The sequence below is a fragment of the Balaenoptera acutorostrata genome, chromosome 1, assembly GCF_949987535.1.
Source record: "Balaenoptera acutorostrata chromosome 1, mBalAcu1.1, whole genome shotgun sequence".
NCBI lineage: Eukaryota > Metazoa > Chordata > Mammalia > Artiodactyla > Balaenopteridae > Balaenoptera > Balaenoptera acutorostrata.
The window spans coordinates 175,401,410-175,417,587 of NC_080064.1; the positions used below are offsets into that span (position 1 = coordinate 175,401,410).

The 16,178-nt window shown below is 43.2% G+C and overlaps 1 protein-coding gene across 9 annotated transcripts in view; it reads right to left on the reverse strand.

Moving 5' to 3' along the window:
* Positions 1-16,178, reverse strand: part of SRGAP2 (SLIT-ROBO Rho GTPase activating protein 2) — a 238,732-nt gene that overhangs the window by 132,770 nt on the left and 89,784 nt on the right. For all 9 annotated transcript variants that reach the window (XM_057550708.1, XM_057550696.1, XM_057550706.1 and 6 more), the window contains exon 3: positions 13,846-14,038. In XM_057550708.1, coding sequence (XP_057406691.1) covers positions 13,846-14,038 — 193 coding nt within the window. The remainder of the gene's footprint in view (positions 1-13,845; positions 14,039-16,178) is intronic.

Sequence of the window (16,178 nt, forward strand, 5' to 3'; positions counted from 1 at the left end):
TGTCAAATTAGAGAATATTCTACAAAATAGCTGGGCTGAATGTTCCCGCAAGATGTCAATGTCATGAAATACAAAGAAAGACCTAGAAATCTTTCCACATTAAAGGAAACTAAAGAGACAACTGAATGAAGTGCATAATCTTGGACTTTGTTTTGCCAAAAAGAAAATATTTGAAACAAATGGTAGATCTGAATGTCTGTAGATTATACAACATTATTGTGTCAATATGTACACCCTGATTTTGATAACTACTACCATTGGGTCAGAGAACAACTTTATTTTTCGTAAATACACATTGAAGTATGTAGGATTAAAGGGGTATCATGCCTGTAACTTATGCTCAAGTGTTTCATAAAAACAAAATATGTATGTGCATGAGTTGTATATGGAGAGAGAGAAAGAAAGAGAAATATAAAGCAAATGTTAATATGTTAACATTTTTGGACAATCTGGGTAAATGGTATACAGAAATTCTCTGACCTATTGCAATTTTTCTGTAAGTCTAAAATCATGTCCAGAAAAAATTTAAAGATCCCATTCTGGATGAAAAGGATATCAGTTCTCCCATCTTTCTTTCCTTTGGCAGTAAATATATGCTACTTTGTGTTGTCTTTCTTCGTATAAACCTTCTGTCTTCCACATGACACGACGAGCCTCCTGAGGGCAGAGGCTGGGTCCTATAAATCTTCGTGACCCCAGCACCTGCCAGAACCAGTTGGTCATTGTTGATGATGAAGATGCAGCCGAGTGTCTATTACTGAATCATATGTAATACAGGTGACTAAAAAGGTCCCTCTACAATTCTGGCTCTTCAGTCTTGAACTCTATACCTTGTCAGAACACACACATTCACACATGCATATATATACAACCTTAAATGTTTCACATTAACTGGTAACCTCTATAAGCTAGAATACTGGCTTAGTCTTCTGTGCATATTTAATTCCTAGAACAGCCCTAGAATAAGTGCTGAATAAATGTTTGCTGAAAGAGTAAGTGAACCTCGAATAGTAGGATTGGTGTTCACCAAAACTTTCTATGCTAATTCACAAGAGGGCCAGGAGTGGACTTGTTTTTCAGAAGAAATAATGGCACAAGGATGTTCTCAGCCCCCAAAATAATAAGCAAGAAACCTTATCCAAGATTTTCAAACCAATTCTTTCTGGCTAGAATGGCTCAAAAACAGGTCCAGATCTGATAAATCACTTTTACATTATATATATATTTTTTGTATTATGTATATTTTTTCCATATGGCTTCCCTGAACTATGCTGTAAAGTAGGTTTCTTAATCATTCATCAGCTGTCTGGAAACTCAGTATGTGTATCTGGGGGCCGGGAGTGGGGTGAGGACAAAAAAAAAAGACGCATCACTGAATTCTTTATAAGCCACATTATCTTCATTCACTTCCAGTTAATGATGTAAAGGAGACCTGGCAAAACCAACACTGAGAATGTGCAAGAATCAGGTTAGCATCCAAGACAAAGCCCCTAACAATACCATTTAATCCGTATACTAGAAGCACCTGAATGGCTTCAGGAGGTGCTAATGGAAGAGTGTGCCGCACACCTACCTGAGCATGTGCACGCATGTGTATGTAGAACTCAGTGATAGGGAAGGGCACACATTTCCACCCAGGACCAGAGAAAACAGAAGCAAGGAGGTGGCTGACAAATCTAGTCTGTGTATAAAAAGGCGGCGGGGGAGGGGGTGGTGGGCACAGGCGGGGAGAAGAGCAGAAAGTCAATAAACCTAAGAAACTGAACCTTTCTTAATTGTGCCTGCCTTCCTGGGTTTATTTGCTCTCTATTCAGAGTCCACTCAACGCCTGTGCTTTTGCCTTCCAAGGGAAATGTTTGAGGCATCATTTCCACCTGTACGCTGCGGCATCGATTCTGTACAACTTCCTCCTTTTGCTAAATCCTCGAGATGCTGCCTGTAAATTCAAAGAATTTCAAGCATCAACTGAAACCCCCACCCCCACCCCCAGAACTTAGTTACGAACATCTGTTGTTTACAAGGGTTCAGGCTGAGAGCTGCCAGACTTGTTCCGCAACCTCTACTTTTAACAGAGGCTGCCAGGGAGGGATGTCTGAATTCCACGCAAGGATGCCCTGTCCCAACTGCTTAAGCAGAAATCGGCAAACACAGCTCAGCATCCTCCCGTTGAAGATAATCCTAGTTTGTTTGATTCATTTTCTAATCCTGATTCTTTAACTAGCTGTACCTAAAATATGTTAGGAAGCAGAGCTGTGCTCATCGATCTTCCCTGAATTAAAACCCGAGGGGCAATGATCCAATGATCGGTGGAGGTGTATAAGGGCAGGAGACTGTGGAAAGGATTTCAACTCTGAAAAACACAAACCCTACTTTTTTCGTATTCTCCCTAAATCCTTCATTAACACTGAGCTCTTCCCACATGACTCTCTTTCTCTTCACAGCATGATACTTCAGTGCAGCACAGAAATTAGATATTAAAGTCTTTACTTCAATTAACTTGGGACCAAATCTAATTGAGAACATAACTGCTATCCTTTACCTCTCCCTGGCTGAGCCAAGCACGAGTGCCTCCCGAGCCCTCCACCTTCCCTCCCTTCCCGGTGACTACTGAAACCTGCTTTACACGGGGTCCTATTTTTAGATTCGTGTGCCCATGCGCACATGTGTGCTTATTATTCTCTCCCAGCCTGTCTGATTTTTCCCCATATCAATTATGAGTGTCCTTATGGCAGAGAGTGTCTTTTCTTCTTATCTTGTAAACCCTCCCACTTAACACAGTCAGCTCCCAATAAAGATGACATGGCTTTTGCCTTTAAAAAAGAACTGGATCCAAGTCAATTCACTTAATTGGCTATGAATTTCTGAGAATTAAAGAACCCGCCACACATTGCTTCCTGTGTCTCCTGTGGAATTATTATGGGCTTACAAGAGCCAAGAAAATGAATACTAAAAGTTCCCTGAGCCCAGCACTGTTGTTAAGGGACATGATCACCAGGGCTGTGCCCCGGCAAGCTGAAAGCCCAAGGTGTGTCCTGGTGACATTCTGACGGCACAGCCAGAGAGACACAGGAAGGCCCCAGCCTCCAACATCCTCCCAACTGTGCATAAAAGCATGTTTTGCTCCCGACCTGCCCTCTATCATTCCCTGCCCTAAAAGGATGATATGAAGCCATTTATGCAGAAGCTTGTAAGCCTCTGTTTGGCCTCATGAGACAGACAACCCTGTAAACCACAGTCTGTTATGCTCATGACTGAGATTTGTGCTGCCCTGGCCTGCTGGTCGTGATGGTGGCCGCTCAGGAGGCTGAACAGGGCTGGCGTTCTTTTATTCCCCTGGGGCGCGGTTGGGACCTGTGGGTCTCAACACTACACCTTTAATGATCTGGCAATTAGTGCTAACTACTAACTCCGTGAGGACAAGGACATCTGAGGGTGATTGTAAGACAAATTTCCTCCTCTTGACAATTATGAGCCTGGATCTAAAAATAACATGCCAGGGTTAATAACCTGGTTCAAGGTAGTTCATGACACCTTGTGGATAAGACACCGTATAGGACAAAACATACAACTGCTGAGTTTTTATAAGAACTGGACATACAATTATATAGAGTCACTGAATTGCGTATTTCCTCCCAATGTAGCCATATCATAAAAATCAAGAGGCAGGAAGAGTCTGTCATTCGGGAGGGCCCATGGGGGTCGCTGAAGTAAATGGAGACTGACATACTATTACCTAGGGCCAGGCTTAAGAACGCTTAACTGTGCGCAGGGAATAAATGGTGAATCTAATCTAGTAGGGTCTTACCTGGTATAGCTATGTTTGGTCCCAACTCCTGAGGACAAGAAAAATTGTCACTGCTACTTACACTTACTCTGGGTCAAGCACTGTCTAAGGGCGTCACATATATAAAAATTTGTTTAATCAGCATAACAACTCCATGAGGTAGACACTATTATTATCCAAAATTTACAGATGAGGAAACTGAGGCAACTAACAACCTTCTTGTAAAATCACACAGCTAGTAATTAGAAAATCCAAGATCAGAGCCCAGAAAATCTGGTTCCAGAACCTGTGATCTTGACAATCACAGCTATATTCCTTCTGTGGTGATGATAAGTAGATCGGCTACCATTTTTTGAGCATCTAGTAAGTGACAGGCACTCGGCTACTGCTTTACATATATTATATCTAATCTTTAGAACAACTCTTCAAGGTAGGCATTACTCTCCACATTTCAAGGATGAGAAAACTGAAGCGAAAAGGTGTTAAGTGACTTGGTCAAGGTCACACAGCTGTAAACAGAAGATCCAAATTTGTCTGGATTAAAGCTCTCAGCTTTTTCTGCTAAGCTGTAAAGCCTCCCAAAGAGCTTTCAAATGAATTCTTTCTCTGTTCAAAAGACAGGCCACCACTCTGTCTTGCTGATCCCCCAAACTGCCTGTGTTGCTTCTATCCGTTTTTATCCACATGAGAGGAGACCTCCCAACTCTTCCAAAAAGGACCCAACCACCACTTAAGGTTCTATATGGACTGGGCCAGTGAAAAACTCACCAACAGACCTTTTGTTAGTTTCTAAATAAAGTCAGCTTGAGCCATGGCAAAAGGAAGCCAACCTTTGCTCAACACCACATGCTAATTCTCGGCAAAACCTTCCCTGAAGGAACAAATAGCTCCCAAATATGTCCAAAATGAATGAGTGACATACTGGTCCCAGGAAGTAAGGGGTTCTTCCTTCTGGCAGCTTCAGGCTTCCTCCTACTTCCCTCCTCAAAATCACCCCATATTCAAAGAGGAACTTTCTGGTCCTCCACTCTTTTCTGATTTGCAATCATAGCTATAACATTCTCCACAGCCAGCTGACTCTGTTTTTCAACCCAATGCTGTCCTGTGAGGCTGGTGAACAACTCTGAACTCAACTTCAGAGGAGAAATCCATCGGCAAGAGGTGATGTAACTGCAGAGACTGTGCACATTCAAATACTGGGCCCAAGGCCAAGAACATGGACACTACAAGAATTTCTCTTTAATTAACTGTGTACCTAACCTCCCACTGAAAGGAGTATTGCAGGTTGAACATCTACCAGATTCTTGAGATACCTGAGTGCCGCTCCCTCCCTCACATCCCTTCCAATAAGTTACACACTCATAACCAGGCAAATAAGCAGATTTACTTTCCATGTGTATTTCCTTAATATACTGCTAATTTAATGTTAGTGAGAATAGGATAGTGTCTTATTCCTATCCCCAGTACCTAGATCAATGTCTGTATATAATTAGGTCCCCAAAATGTGTGCTGAATGAATACACAAATAAATATATCTTTTAAATCCCTTTTCACTCTCTGCAATCTGAGTACCACAGACAATACAAAGAATGTTCCCCTCTTTTAACTCCTAAAACCTTTACTGTTGGAAATCAAACATTTCCACAGCCTCAACCATTATCTCTCTATGAACTTGCCCCACTCTCTACCAACAACCCACACATTAGCTCTGAATATGGTCCAGATCTTTAGCCCTGAATACAGCTATTCATTTTCTGTCAATTACAGATATTTCAGTTTCAATATCCTTCTGATGTCTTAAACCTAACAACCAAGAACCAAATTTCTCATATTCCAGCCCTTCAAAAACAGCTCCTTCTCCTAACTTTGGTATTTCTATTAAAGGCACCATTAATCTACCAGTCACCCAAGTCCAAAAGAAACTTCACAGCCCTCTTTCTTTTGTGTTGCCAAGATTACCTGAAACCCAAATCCCATCAGTCGGGACTTCCCTGGTGGCGCAGTGGTTAAGAATCCGCCTGCCAATGCAGGGGACATGGGTTTGATCCCTGGTCTGGGAAGATCCCACATGCCGCGGAGCAACTAAGCCCGTGCACCACAACTACTGAACCTGCGCTCTAGAGCCTGTGAGCCACAACTACTGAAGGCTGCGTGTCACAACTACTGAAGCCTGCGCACCTAGAGCCCATGCTCTGCAACAAGAAGCCCGCACACTGCAACGAAGAGTAGCCTCCACTCGCCACAACTAGAGAAAGCCCGCGCGCAGCAACGAAAACCCAACGCAGCCAAAAAAATAAACAAATCCCATCAGTCAGTAATTCCTGTAGAGTCTTCCCGTACCAGCTGTTTTCCATCTGTCTCTAGACTGTAAGCTCCAGGAGTGCAGGGGGCAGTATCTGTCTGCCTGGCATGTGCGTGGCGCATGGTAAGAGCACAATACATGCTTGCTAAACGGACTGAAGAATCGATTTCGATTCTTTCCATCCCTACCCTCCCACCCTAATTAGATCCTTATTACTTACTGTGACAACTGGTTTCACTGTCTCAAGTTCCTTGTGAATTAGCAAACCATCACCATTAAGGATAAGGTTAACCTTCCTTAAGCAGAGTTCATAACCTCAGCTTGGACACTTGCTGTTCCTACCTTCAGTGGTTTCCAGTGTCCACTACAGAGAGCCAAATCTTATTCAAGAGTCAGGGCTCGCCATGATATGGTCCTATCTACTTTTGTCCAGTTCCTCCATATACACTCATTATCCCAACCAAACCAGTCTACTCACTGTACCCCAAAAGTGCTTTGTACTTTCCTCCTGGCTATAGCATCTTTCCCCTCCCTCTCTCTCCATGTGTCAAAATCCTAGCCATTTTCAAGGTCTGCTTCAAATCCCATTCCCCATCTTGAAAGTTTCCTGACCTACCAACTGTGCATCATGCCTTCTGTAGCACGCACTTGGTACTTACCCCATATTGCCCTACAGTGAATATCTGTGTTATTATGTTCAGGCATAATTTGTCCCTGATTAGATTATAAAGTCATGTGGGAAAGAACCACTACTTCTACTTCTTTGAATCTCTCTCCTCTAAGAGGCTAGACTAATACCTTAAAAATGTTCAACGAATATTTGTTGTTGAGGAGAAGGAAAAGCTGGAAGAAAGACAAGATGTTGGCAGTGGGTTATAAAGTAGCATAAGGTCTTTGTAAGGAACACAGCGGCATAGCATTGCAGGAGTATTCCTCTAAAACTCAACAGGAAAAAAAAAAACAAACCCCACAACCCTACCTCAAAATAAAAGAAAGAACTGAGCTATTAAAAGTAGGAGATCAAAACCAAATGAGCTATGACTGAAAGGTCATTTACAGCAAGTTTATGCAAAAAAAAAAAAAAAAAAAAAACCAGCCAACACATTATCAATTAGAGTCCTGCTGGGCAATATTAACACAGATTCCGCTTAAAAGAGACAATCAAAGGCTTAGCAACAAACAGGAATACATTTAGACTCTTCAAGGAGCCAAAGAAAATGTAAGAACATCTTCCCTAGGAAGACTTCCTACCCTCTCATAATATCTCTGCTCTTAATCAAACCAGGCAGATAGAATTTCAGACATTAATAGGGTCCTCCCACAATTCAAAGGGATGGAGGAAGCCATATTACCTATCTTAAACAAAGCAGAATAAGATAGATAGAAATAATCACTATAGTTCTATCTGTAGGGGGGGAAGAGAAGGAGGGGGAGGGGACTGCAGGGTCAGACTTTGCAATGGAGTCAGAGTTGTGTGAGATTTAGTGAAGGTGTCTGCACTGAGACCGTGTGGGAGAGGACAAAAGGTAAGCAGGAGAAAAGCAGACTAGGAAGCCAAGCCAAAGAGTGACAGGGTAATGGCTTCCAGGGTAAGAAGTTGTCCAAGAGAAGATGAAAACAGCAGTTCAGCAACGTTGGTCCCTAAGTGCGGTCACTTAAGCCTATAAGTTAAAATACCCAACCTAACCCAGTATGAGGGGCTGAAATCTAGCCAGGCTGAGAAACTGGCCTGGAAAAGGGTGGGACAATTCATGTAGACCAATTTCAGCCCTGGCTAACCTACCCCATCCCAAGTTGAATAGTTTCCATGTCCCTGAGATGCGTCTGTCCAGGGCTCCTGCTGGCAGCTGCTCTCCTGGCAGCACAGGGAGACAAATTCATGGCATTACTGGGCCAACAGCTGCTACAGCTCTGGGGGAGGTGATGAGTGCCTGCTGAGATGCTCTGGGCAGAGAATGAACTATTCTAGGGACCAGCCCTAGAGTCAGCGAAATCGAGGCTACACTTCTCCGGCTGAATGAAAATACAATACAATTGCCACTCCAGAAACCCAGAAAACCCATAGCCCTTCCTCTGTCCCAGCTTCTTTGACTTTAATTGCTTCTTGTCCTCATGTTTGACCCATCCTTTCTAGTTCCCAGGGCACGACTTCAGTCCCGGCCCCCATTAACCTTAGGCTCACTGCCATCCCTTCCTAACAGGTCTCCTCCCTCCAGTCTCTCTGCTCCAGCTGATCTTATGCACTGTTGCCATAGTTACCTTTCCAAATCGCAGCCACTCATAATTATGCTCCAAAACTATCAGTGGGTCCCCCATGCTTACAGAATAAAGCCCAAACTCTTATCACCTGGCATTCATGGACCACTGTAATCTGGTCCCTACCAACTTTTCCAGGCTTATGTCACTATCACGTTTATTACTCCTGTTCTTTAGCAAAACAGATGAGTTACCTACCAGCTTTGTTTTTCCCAGCACTATGCCTTTATCAACACTGTTCTCTCTGCCTAAAATGCTTCCTTCCCGATCCTTTTACCCTCCTTCTACAACTTCTGCATCGTTTCAATTGAATTAAGCTTATAAAACCAATACCTTGCGTTGGCACTTTTGTGTTTTCCATTTCCCATCCACTGAACCTCACCTCCGTAAAGCCCGCTCTTCTCTGTGCATTTATGGCACTTTACAAAGTGGATGAGCAGAATGGTCTTTCATACACCTGCCTGCTCGTATATCACATACAGTGTGGTGGAGGCTGTTAATTGTCCCCCACTGTCTTTCCCAACCAACTATATTAATAGAAACTCTACTTTCTGGTCATTAGAATAATAACTACATTTCCCAGCCTCCCTTGCAGCTCAGTAGAACCATGCCAGTCAGATGTGAGCTGAAGAAATGTGCCACTTCCAGACTGCACCTTTAAAGGGTAAGGATGTGCCTGCCCCTGGCCCTTTTGCTTTTCCTGCTGGCTGGAATGCGGACGTGGTGGTCTGAGCCATCTTGGGTCATACAGAACAAGCGCAACCCTCTAGGGATGGAATAAGGACCCTGGATGGCTAACGCCCAGACGATTACATGAAAGAAAAATCAACCTCCATCTCATGTAAGATACTATTATTTGGGTCTATTAAAGCTGCCAAACCTATACCATAACCAAAACAGACATGCCTAAAAAGCCTTTCCTAGGCCAAAAATTTCAATTTTCAGTTGCTAACAAATGTTTCAAGCGTGGCCTGGTGGCGTTGTCTGCCAAGGGCCAGCTCCGTTTCAGCATTGTGGTTGTCTCTGTACAGTAACACTTGTATGTGCAAATACCTGAATACTTGGCTCCGTTTTACAACACAGAGATGAGTGGAAAGTGGAAAAATGCAAGTGCTGCTGCTAGTGTTACATTGAGACGTAGAGTCTCATCCCTAGATGAACAAGACAAGGTTAGAAATCATCAGTCACCATAATTCCTCAAATGTTCCCTGGACTTATGCAAGCAGACCATGGGTTTAATTGTGGCAAAAAGAAGAAAATGAAAGACAAATGCTCAAAGTTCAACAGGTGAGGTGTAATTCAGAATTTCACATATATACTTATAGTAATAGAACCCACCTACTCCATGTAAAACTCCTGTACTTTTTAAGGAATAAATTATGTATGAAAGTAGGATGTTGCCTGGACTCCCTGAGTTTCTCACCATCTTGCCTGTGTTAAATGCATTGGTATGTATGTCTCATTGCCTCTTCTATTAGGCTGTACCACATGAATTTGCCACTATGTGACATTTTGTGTCTTCCAAAAATCAGCAATTTCATGTTGCACTCTAACAGATTGAAAACTCTTGGGTTTGGAAGACATTTTAGTCATCTTTGCCTCTCCCAGTGCCTTATAATGGGAGAGTATCAATAAGAAATTGCTGGGATTAACTTTTACAGATCTTCTACTTGAAAGCCTGCTAGTTCCATAAGACAACACTATCCTACATACCTTCCATCCTTTTAAGTGCTTAAAAAACTCACCTCTCCCTCCTTTGTTCCCCTCCGCCTTCCCTCCCCCATCCTCTCCTGGTAACTTTTACTTCTGGTAATTAACATTTACTACTCCCTAAAATTGGGTGTGCCCAAGCCTTGGGTCCCGGGTTTAGCTCTCTGTCCTTCTCTTTCTCTTCCCTGAGTTCATATAGTTTCAAATCTTCCATAGTCACTTTTTACCCCACCTCTTACCTCAACAGTACAACATCTCCACTGGACAGCCCTCCCACCGCCCCAAACCCAACATGCCCCGAGCAGGCTCACATTCAAACCAGGTCTTCCCTCAACAGCCCCACTTCTATCATAGATGCCCAATTCTTCCAGGTCACCAGGCTAGAGACACTGGGTCACCTCTGACCATTACAGTTCTTTACCCAATCAGTTACCCAGTCCTCTTCAGTTTCTTGAATACTTCTTGAATATATGCCTTCCTCTCTATTCTTTTTTGCTCTCACATCGTACATGGATTATCCCCCCAAAACCTCCATCTTGGCCTTCTCTGGCATAAAAATTCATTCTTCTACCATCTTTCCTCATGTCTCCTTCCCCACACAGGAACCCAGAGGGCTCTCTACCGTGCTGCCACATCAAATTTGAACTACCCTGCTTGTCTGTCAAAGAACTGTTATTTGGTGTCTACTTATCTAAACCCTATTTTCCACTGCTTTGGGAAATACCTGTGTTCTCATAATATTTTGCTCATACCTCTGTTAAAGCCCTTTTTACATTATATTGTTTACACGTCTCTTTTCCCTGTTAGCCAAGATTCCAGAGCTTATCTCAGTCTCTGAAGGAATCAGCACAGAACACAGTACCCAGTAGGCATTTAGAAGGGGTCTGTTGAATAAGTATCAACAGATTGCTCCTCAGGATAAGATCCGACAAGAAGCTATTAAAGTAACCTAGCCATAAAGTGACGGCAAAGGAGTGGCAAAGGCTCTTCTACGAGTGCTTGTAGCCCTTTGTCCTTTTGTTCCGCAACACTTACCTCAACTCATCTAACTGTGTGATGTGTTCAGTGCCTGTTTCCTCATTCTATTATAAGTGCCATGTGGAAGATGGTGCTTGTTCATTGTTATATCCCAGGGTACAACGTCTGGTCTGAAGGAGTTCAAGGAATGCACAATGGACATTTGTTGAATGAATGCATACGAACCTCCTGTAATGAAGCTGGATCCCTCACTAGCCCCTTTACCCCTCACCACCAAACACTCCTTCCTCTCTCTTGCACATGCTATTCTCTCCTACACAAATCTACCTTTAAGGACTAACCTAAATCCCACTTGCTTCATGAAAATGCTCCTGACTATTCCAGTTCCTTTATCTGTCTCTGATGATTGATCATTGACCTCTTATCACATCTATATTCTACATAAAACCAATGATCTCTTAATGAGACCATTATTGCTTTATCCTCTAATTGCTTCCTATATTAAAAATATTTTCTCCCCAACCAGATATGGCTCCCTATGGATACACACAATAAACCTGTCTTGTATCTTCCAATACCTGTACAACACAGAGCACATAGCTGGCTCTCAAGAAATACTCACTTGTTGTCTGGGAAAAATGAAGCCAGGTACCAACTTTATCAGAAGGGAAATCAATTCTCCCAGTCTTGGAGAAAACACCCTATTTCTTGTATGTGATCTTAGAGCAGTTCAGCACATCTGTACCTTAATTTGTAGTAAATGTATCCTTAAGCTGAGAATATAAGATAGTACTAAAAATCAAATGCTATTTTAAACTTAGGAGGAGTTTATCAAGAGAATAAATCCAACTTTGAATCATTTTTCTAAAGCAAACAATCCCCCCACCGATCTTCATTTATCATATACTAAAATAACATTTTAGTCTCTCAGGATTGCTTATCATAAAGAGAACAGGACTTGCAAAAGATAAAGGACTTGGAGGACAAAACATCTGGAGGAAATTCTCTTTCTGGCTTCTACTGAAAGTATCATATGTTCTCCTTACTTATTCATTGCTCAGAGCTGGCTTGTAAAGGATAAATTGTGTCCCAAATTATTAGGGCGATAAACAAAAATAGAAAACAGAGGGAAATAAGATACACTTGGCATTAATTCTTAAATTCACTCATTCATTTACTCATCCAATAATATTTAGTGAGCATCTATTATATATTACATTAGGCACTGTGGGAGACTGAACAATGAATCAGAAAAGCTTATACAGTTCACTAAGGGAAGATAATATAAGGCAGATAGTTCTGAATGTCCTAATAAAAGAACAAAAAAAAGAACTGCTGTAAGAATTTAGAAGAGGGAGAACATTCTTCCTTCTGGGAGAATCTGGAAAGTTTCTTAAAACAGGTTGCATCTGCATTCAGTCTTAAAACATGGGTATGGCTTCGACTTGCAGAGATGTGAAGAATGGGCACAAAAGTTCACATAACAGGATAAGCAAAGGCCCAGTGGAGTTAGTGTTCTGTTTGGCTGCAGTATACTAGAACAGAAACAGGAAATAAGGTTGGAAAGCTGGTCGGGCCAGATGTAGAGGGGCTTGAAGACCAAGCCAAGGAGTGTACACCTTTGTGAACAGAGCAACACTTCTCAAACTTAATTGTGCACACAAATCACCTGGGGATCTTGTTACAGCAGATTGGGAGTGGGACCTGAGATTCTGCATTTCCAAAACCCCGGCGGTGCTGATCTTGGGAGACCACATCTTGAGTATCAAGAACACAGACATCGGGGGGCCATTGCACAGAGAAACTGCCTGATCCCCAGTGTGTTCCAGGAAGACTAAATCTGATAATAATGGATCAGGTAGACTGGAATGGGGAGAAGCTGAAGACTGTTGTCCTCAACGCTGGTTGTTCGTTAGAATCATCTGGGAAGCTTTTACACCACACTGTTACCCAGCCTGTACTCCCAGAGACTCTGGTTTAATTGATCTGGAGTGGGGCCCAGATTTCAGTATTTTAAAAAAGTTCTCCAGGGAATTCTAATGTGTGGCCAGGATTGAGAACCTCTGCTAAAGATGATACAGTAAGTATTGCAATCACTCAGGCAAAGATGATGATGATCTAAACTAGTGCAATGGCAGTGAGAACAAAGTGAAGGGTCCAGTTGTATAAAATACTGTAAATGTAGAAGGAATAGGCTTTAGCAACTGTCTGCACAGCGACTTAGATTTATGGCTATAACATTCATTTCTTCCAGTTAAAGACAGTTTGGTGAAACGGTTAAGAACACAGACTCTGGAGCCAGATTGCCTGGGTTTGGATTTCAGCTCTGCTATTCTGCTATTTATTTATTAGGGGTGTGTGTGTGTGTGTGTGTGTGTGTGTGTGTGTGAGAGAGAGAGAGCGAGAGAGAGAGAGACCTTGGGCAAGTTCCTTAACCGCTTTATGACTCAGTTTCCTCATCTGTACGTTGGGGATATAACAATAACTAACATACGGAGTTGTGAAGATTAAGTGAATTAACAAGTATGTAAAAGCCCTCAGAACCATGCTTGGCATATAGGAAGAGGTTTAAAGGTGTTTGCTGTTATTATAAGCGTGGTTCATCATCTATTCTGATCTCTCCAAGATATCGAACTGAATGTAAGACTGATCTGGAAAAGGAGAAGTCCTTGAGGGCTCTCAACCCTCAGCCAATTTGAAGTCACTAGGTCACCTGCTTCATAAATACAATTGGATGGAGGTGGCACACCCTGCCTCCCTCCATCCCGGACCGCATTCTCAAGGTCTCTAAAAGTAACAGCCACAGCGTCCCTACTTGAACTGCTGGTCCTTGGTGCTTCGCGTCTTGGCCAGGAAGCGCTCTGCCAGCTTCTCCAGGTTGCGGGAGTAGTCCATCTCGATCTCAGCCTTCTTCCGGAAGAAGTCCTGGAGGTCCTGCAACAGCTGCACCCGGAGCTCACACTGCTGGTCCAGGCATTTCATCTGCTCTGTGAGCTGAGCACGGATCTCTGCAATGAAAGCGAGGTGAGGCAGTCAGACAGAGATCCCTGGAAAAAACCATAACACCAACATTTACCCCTTCCATTTAGTTGGTCCCTGTGCTCTGGGGAACTTAAAGGCTTTAATTTTTAAAATGTGATGTGAGGCACCACCAAACTCACCAGCTCTTTTCAGACCCTTAAAGAACACTGAACCCAGGGATCTGCTAAATCATTTAAGAGAAACTGCTTATCAGAGGTAATAATACTCAGAGCTACCCCTTAACGAGCAATTTATCGTGCTTCCAGCACAGTGTCAGAATGTAGGCTCCCTTCTGGCAGAGAGCCAAATGAGTTATCTCCCAACCATCCTATTAGGTTAGTACTACTTTCATCCGTATTTTAAAGATGAGAAAACTGACTCTTAAAAAGAAGTCATGCTATTAGGTGGTGGAGCCGGGATTCAAACCCAAACAGCTTGACTTTAGAGCCCAAACTCCTACTTTTTATACTTTCTCCCATTATTTCAAACTGTTTTTCCACATCTTCATGAAGTAGGGGGAGAGGTCAGGATATTTTAATGGAGATAGAAAGGGCTCTGCCCAAGGGCAAATAGTGGCAGTCAAGAATGAAACAAGCACTGGGACCTCTATAGGCATGCAAACCATTAACTGTCAACCGGATTCCATAGTTTCCAAATACCACTGGATGTAATCAATCTTCAAGAAGTTGATATTTTCACCGACAAATATCACTCATATCTCTGATGCTTCATCCTCACGGATGCTCAGAGCCTCTGCTGTGTCAAAGCTAGAAATATTTCTGGTTAAGCTCTAGCTTGGCAGCTTTCTGGCTGGCCAGAATCCTCGTACAGGGTTAGCAAACACCCTCTCTGGAACTGCAGCAATGGCAGCTCCAGATACAACCAGATCTGCCTCAGATGCAATACTGCATTCATTACTGACAAGAGACCTGGCACCCGCAGGAAGCAGCTTGCCAAAGCCAGACTGCAAGGCCTGCAGTGTGTATCCTGCTGAAGTTATGTCCCAATCCCCATCTGAGTCACAATGGAGTCACTTCTTTCATCCCTTTCTTCCCCACCCCTACCCCCAAGCCTGCTCAGCTCCAATAGCTTAGGATGTGACAGTAGCTCCAATCCCAGGGAAAAAGAGCACCTGTACTATTACGCCTTTCCTCTGCATGCTCCAAATTCATTCCCCAACAGTAGAGTTGTAACAGTGCTTTCAGTCTATGCTCTGTAATGCATAGGGTGGGGGTGTGGAATCTAGGGTTTTCATCTGAGCTGCGGATAAATCAGAGGCAAATCCAGGAACGAAGCTATGATGTTGAAAATTCTGCCAACCATCCTTTTATGAAGCAATGAGGGATGAGCAAATGGTACATTTGGCTTCGCCTTGGAGTAGCTGCGGGTCCATCATCCATCCCCATCTTCATTTTTGTTTGTTTTTACAGATATCAGGATGTACCACAAGTATCTGGTGCTTTATGGGTGATCTCAGGTGATCTGTGAGTGTAGTTCTTACCCTCTTTGGCTCCCTGCCTCCTCCCGTGCCAGCCACCAACCCCAACCAGACCTGCAGTAACCTCACCTGAACTGAAACTGAGCACCGGAGGATTGTTTCAAGCAGACAGAAGGCTGCGCAGAAAAGCCGCCTACCTCATCAAAGCTCTCTTGTTCTGTGTTTTTTTGGAGTCTGATTACAGGGGTGTTGGGGGGGAGGATCTACAGAGGGCATGCCAGGCATCTGGTTCCTGCCAGGGATTTCTGGGCCTCTTAAAGGCAACAGCCCTTGCTGAGACTATTCCTCGAGGCATCTGTCCTCTTTCTATCTTTGATAGATAGAAATAGTAGCTGGTAGTAGTAGCCACTGGGTAGGCAGACTGTGGGTGGAGAGGACATTCACAGTGCTCATTGATATTACTTACAACTTGTCCATTAAATAAGAATCAGGGCATCTTAGGGTGAAAAGGCTTTCCAGGTACCCAGTCAGTAACAGATGTGCAAGAGGATGTGGATAGGCAAGGGGCTGTCAGCCCTCTCTGAGTCACTTGTAATTCATTTAAGACTTTACCTCAATAAACTCTCTAACTAGTGGAGCAGAAAGGGAGCACAGGAGGATGGATGATGCCCACCTTCGCCATAAAAAGA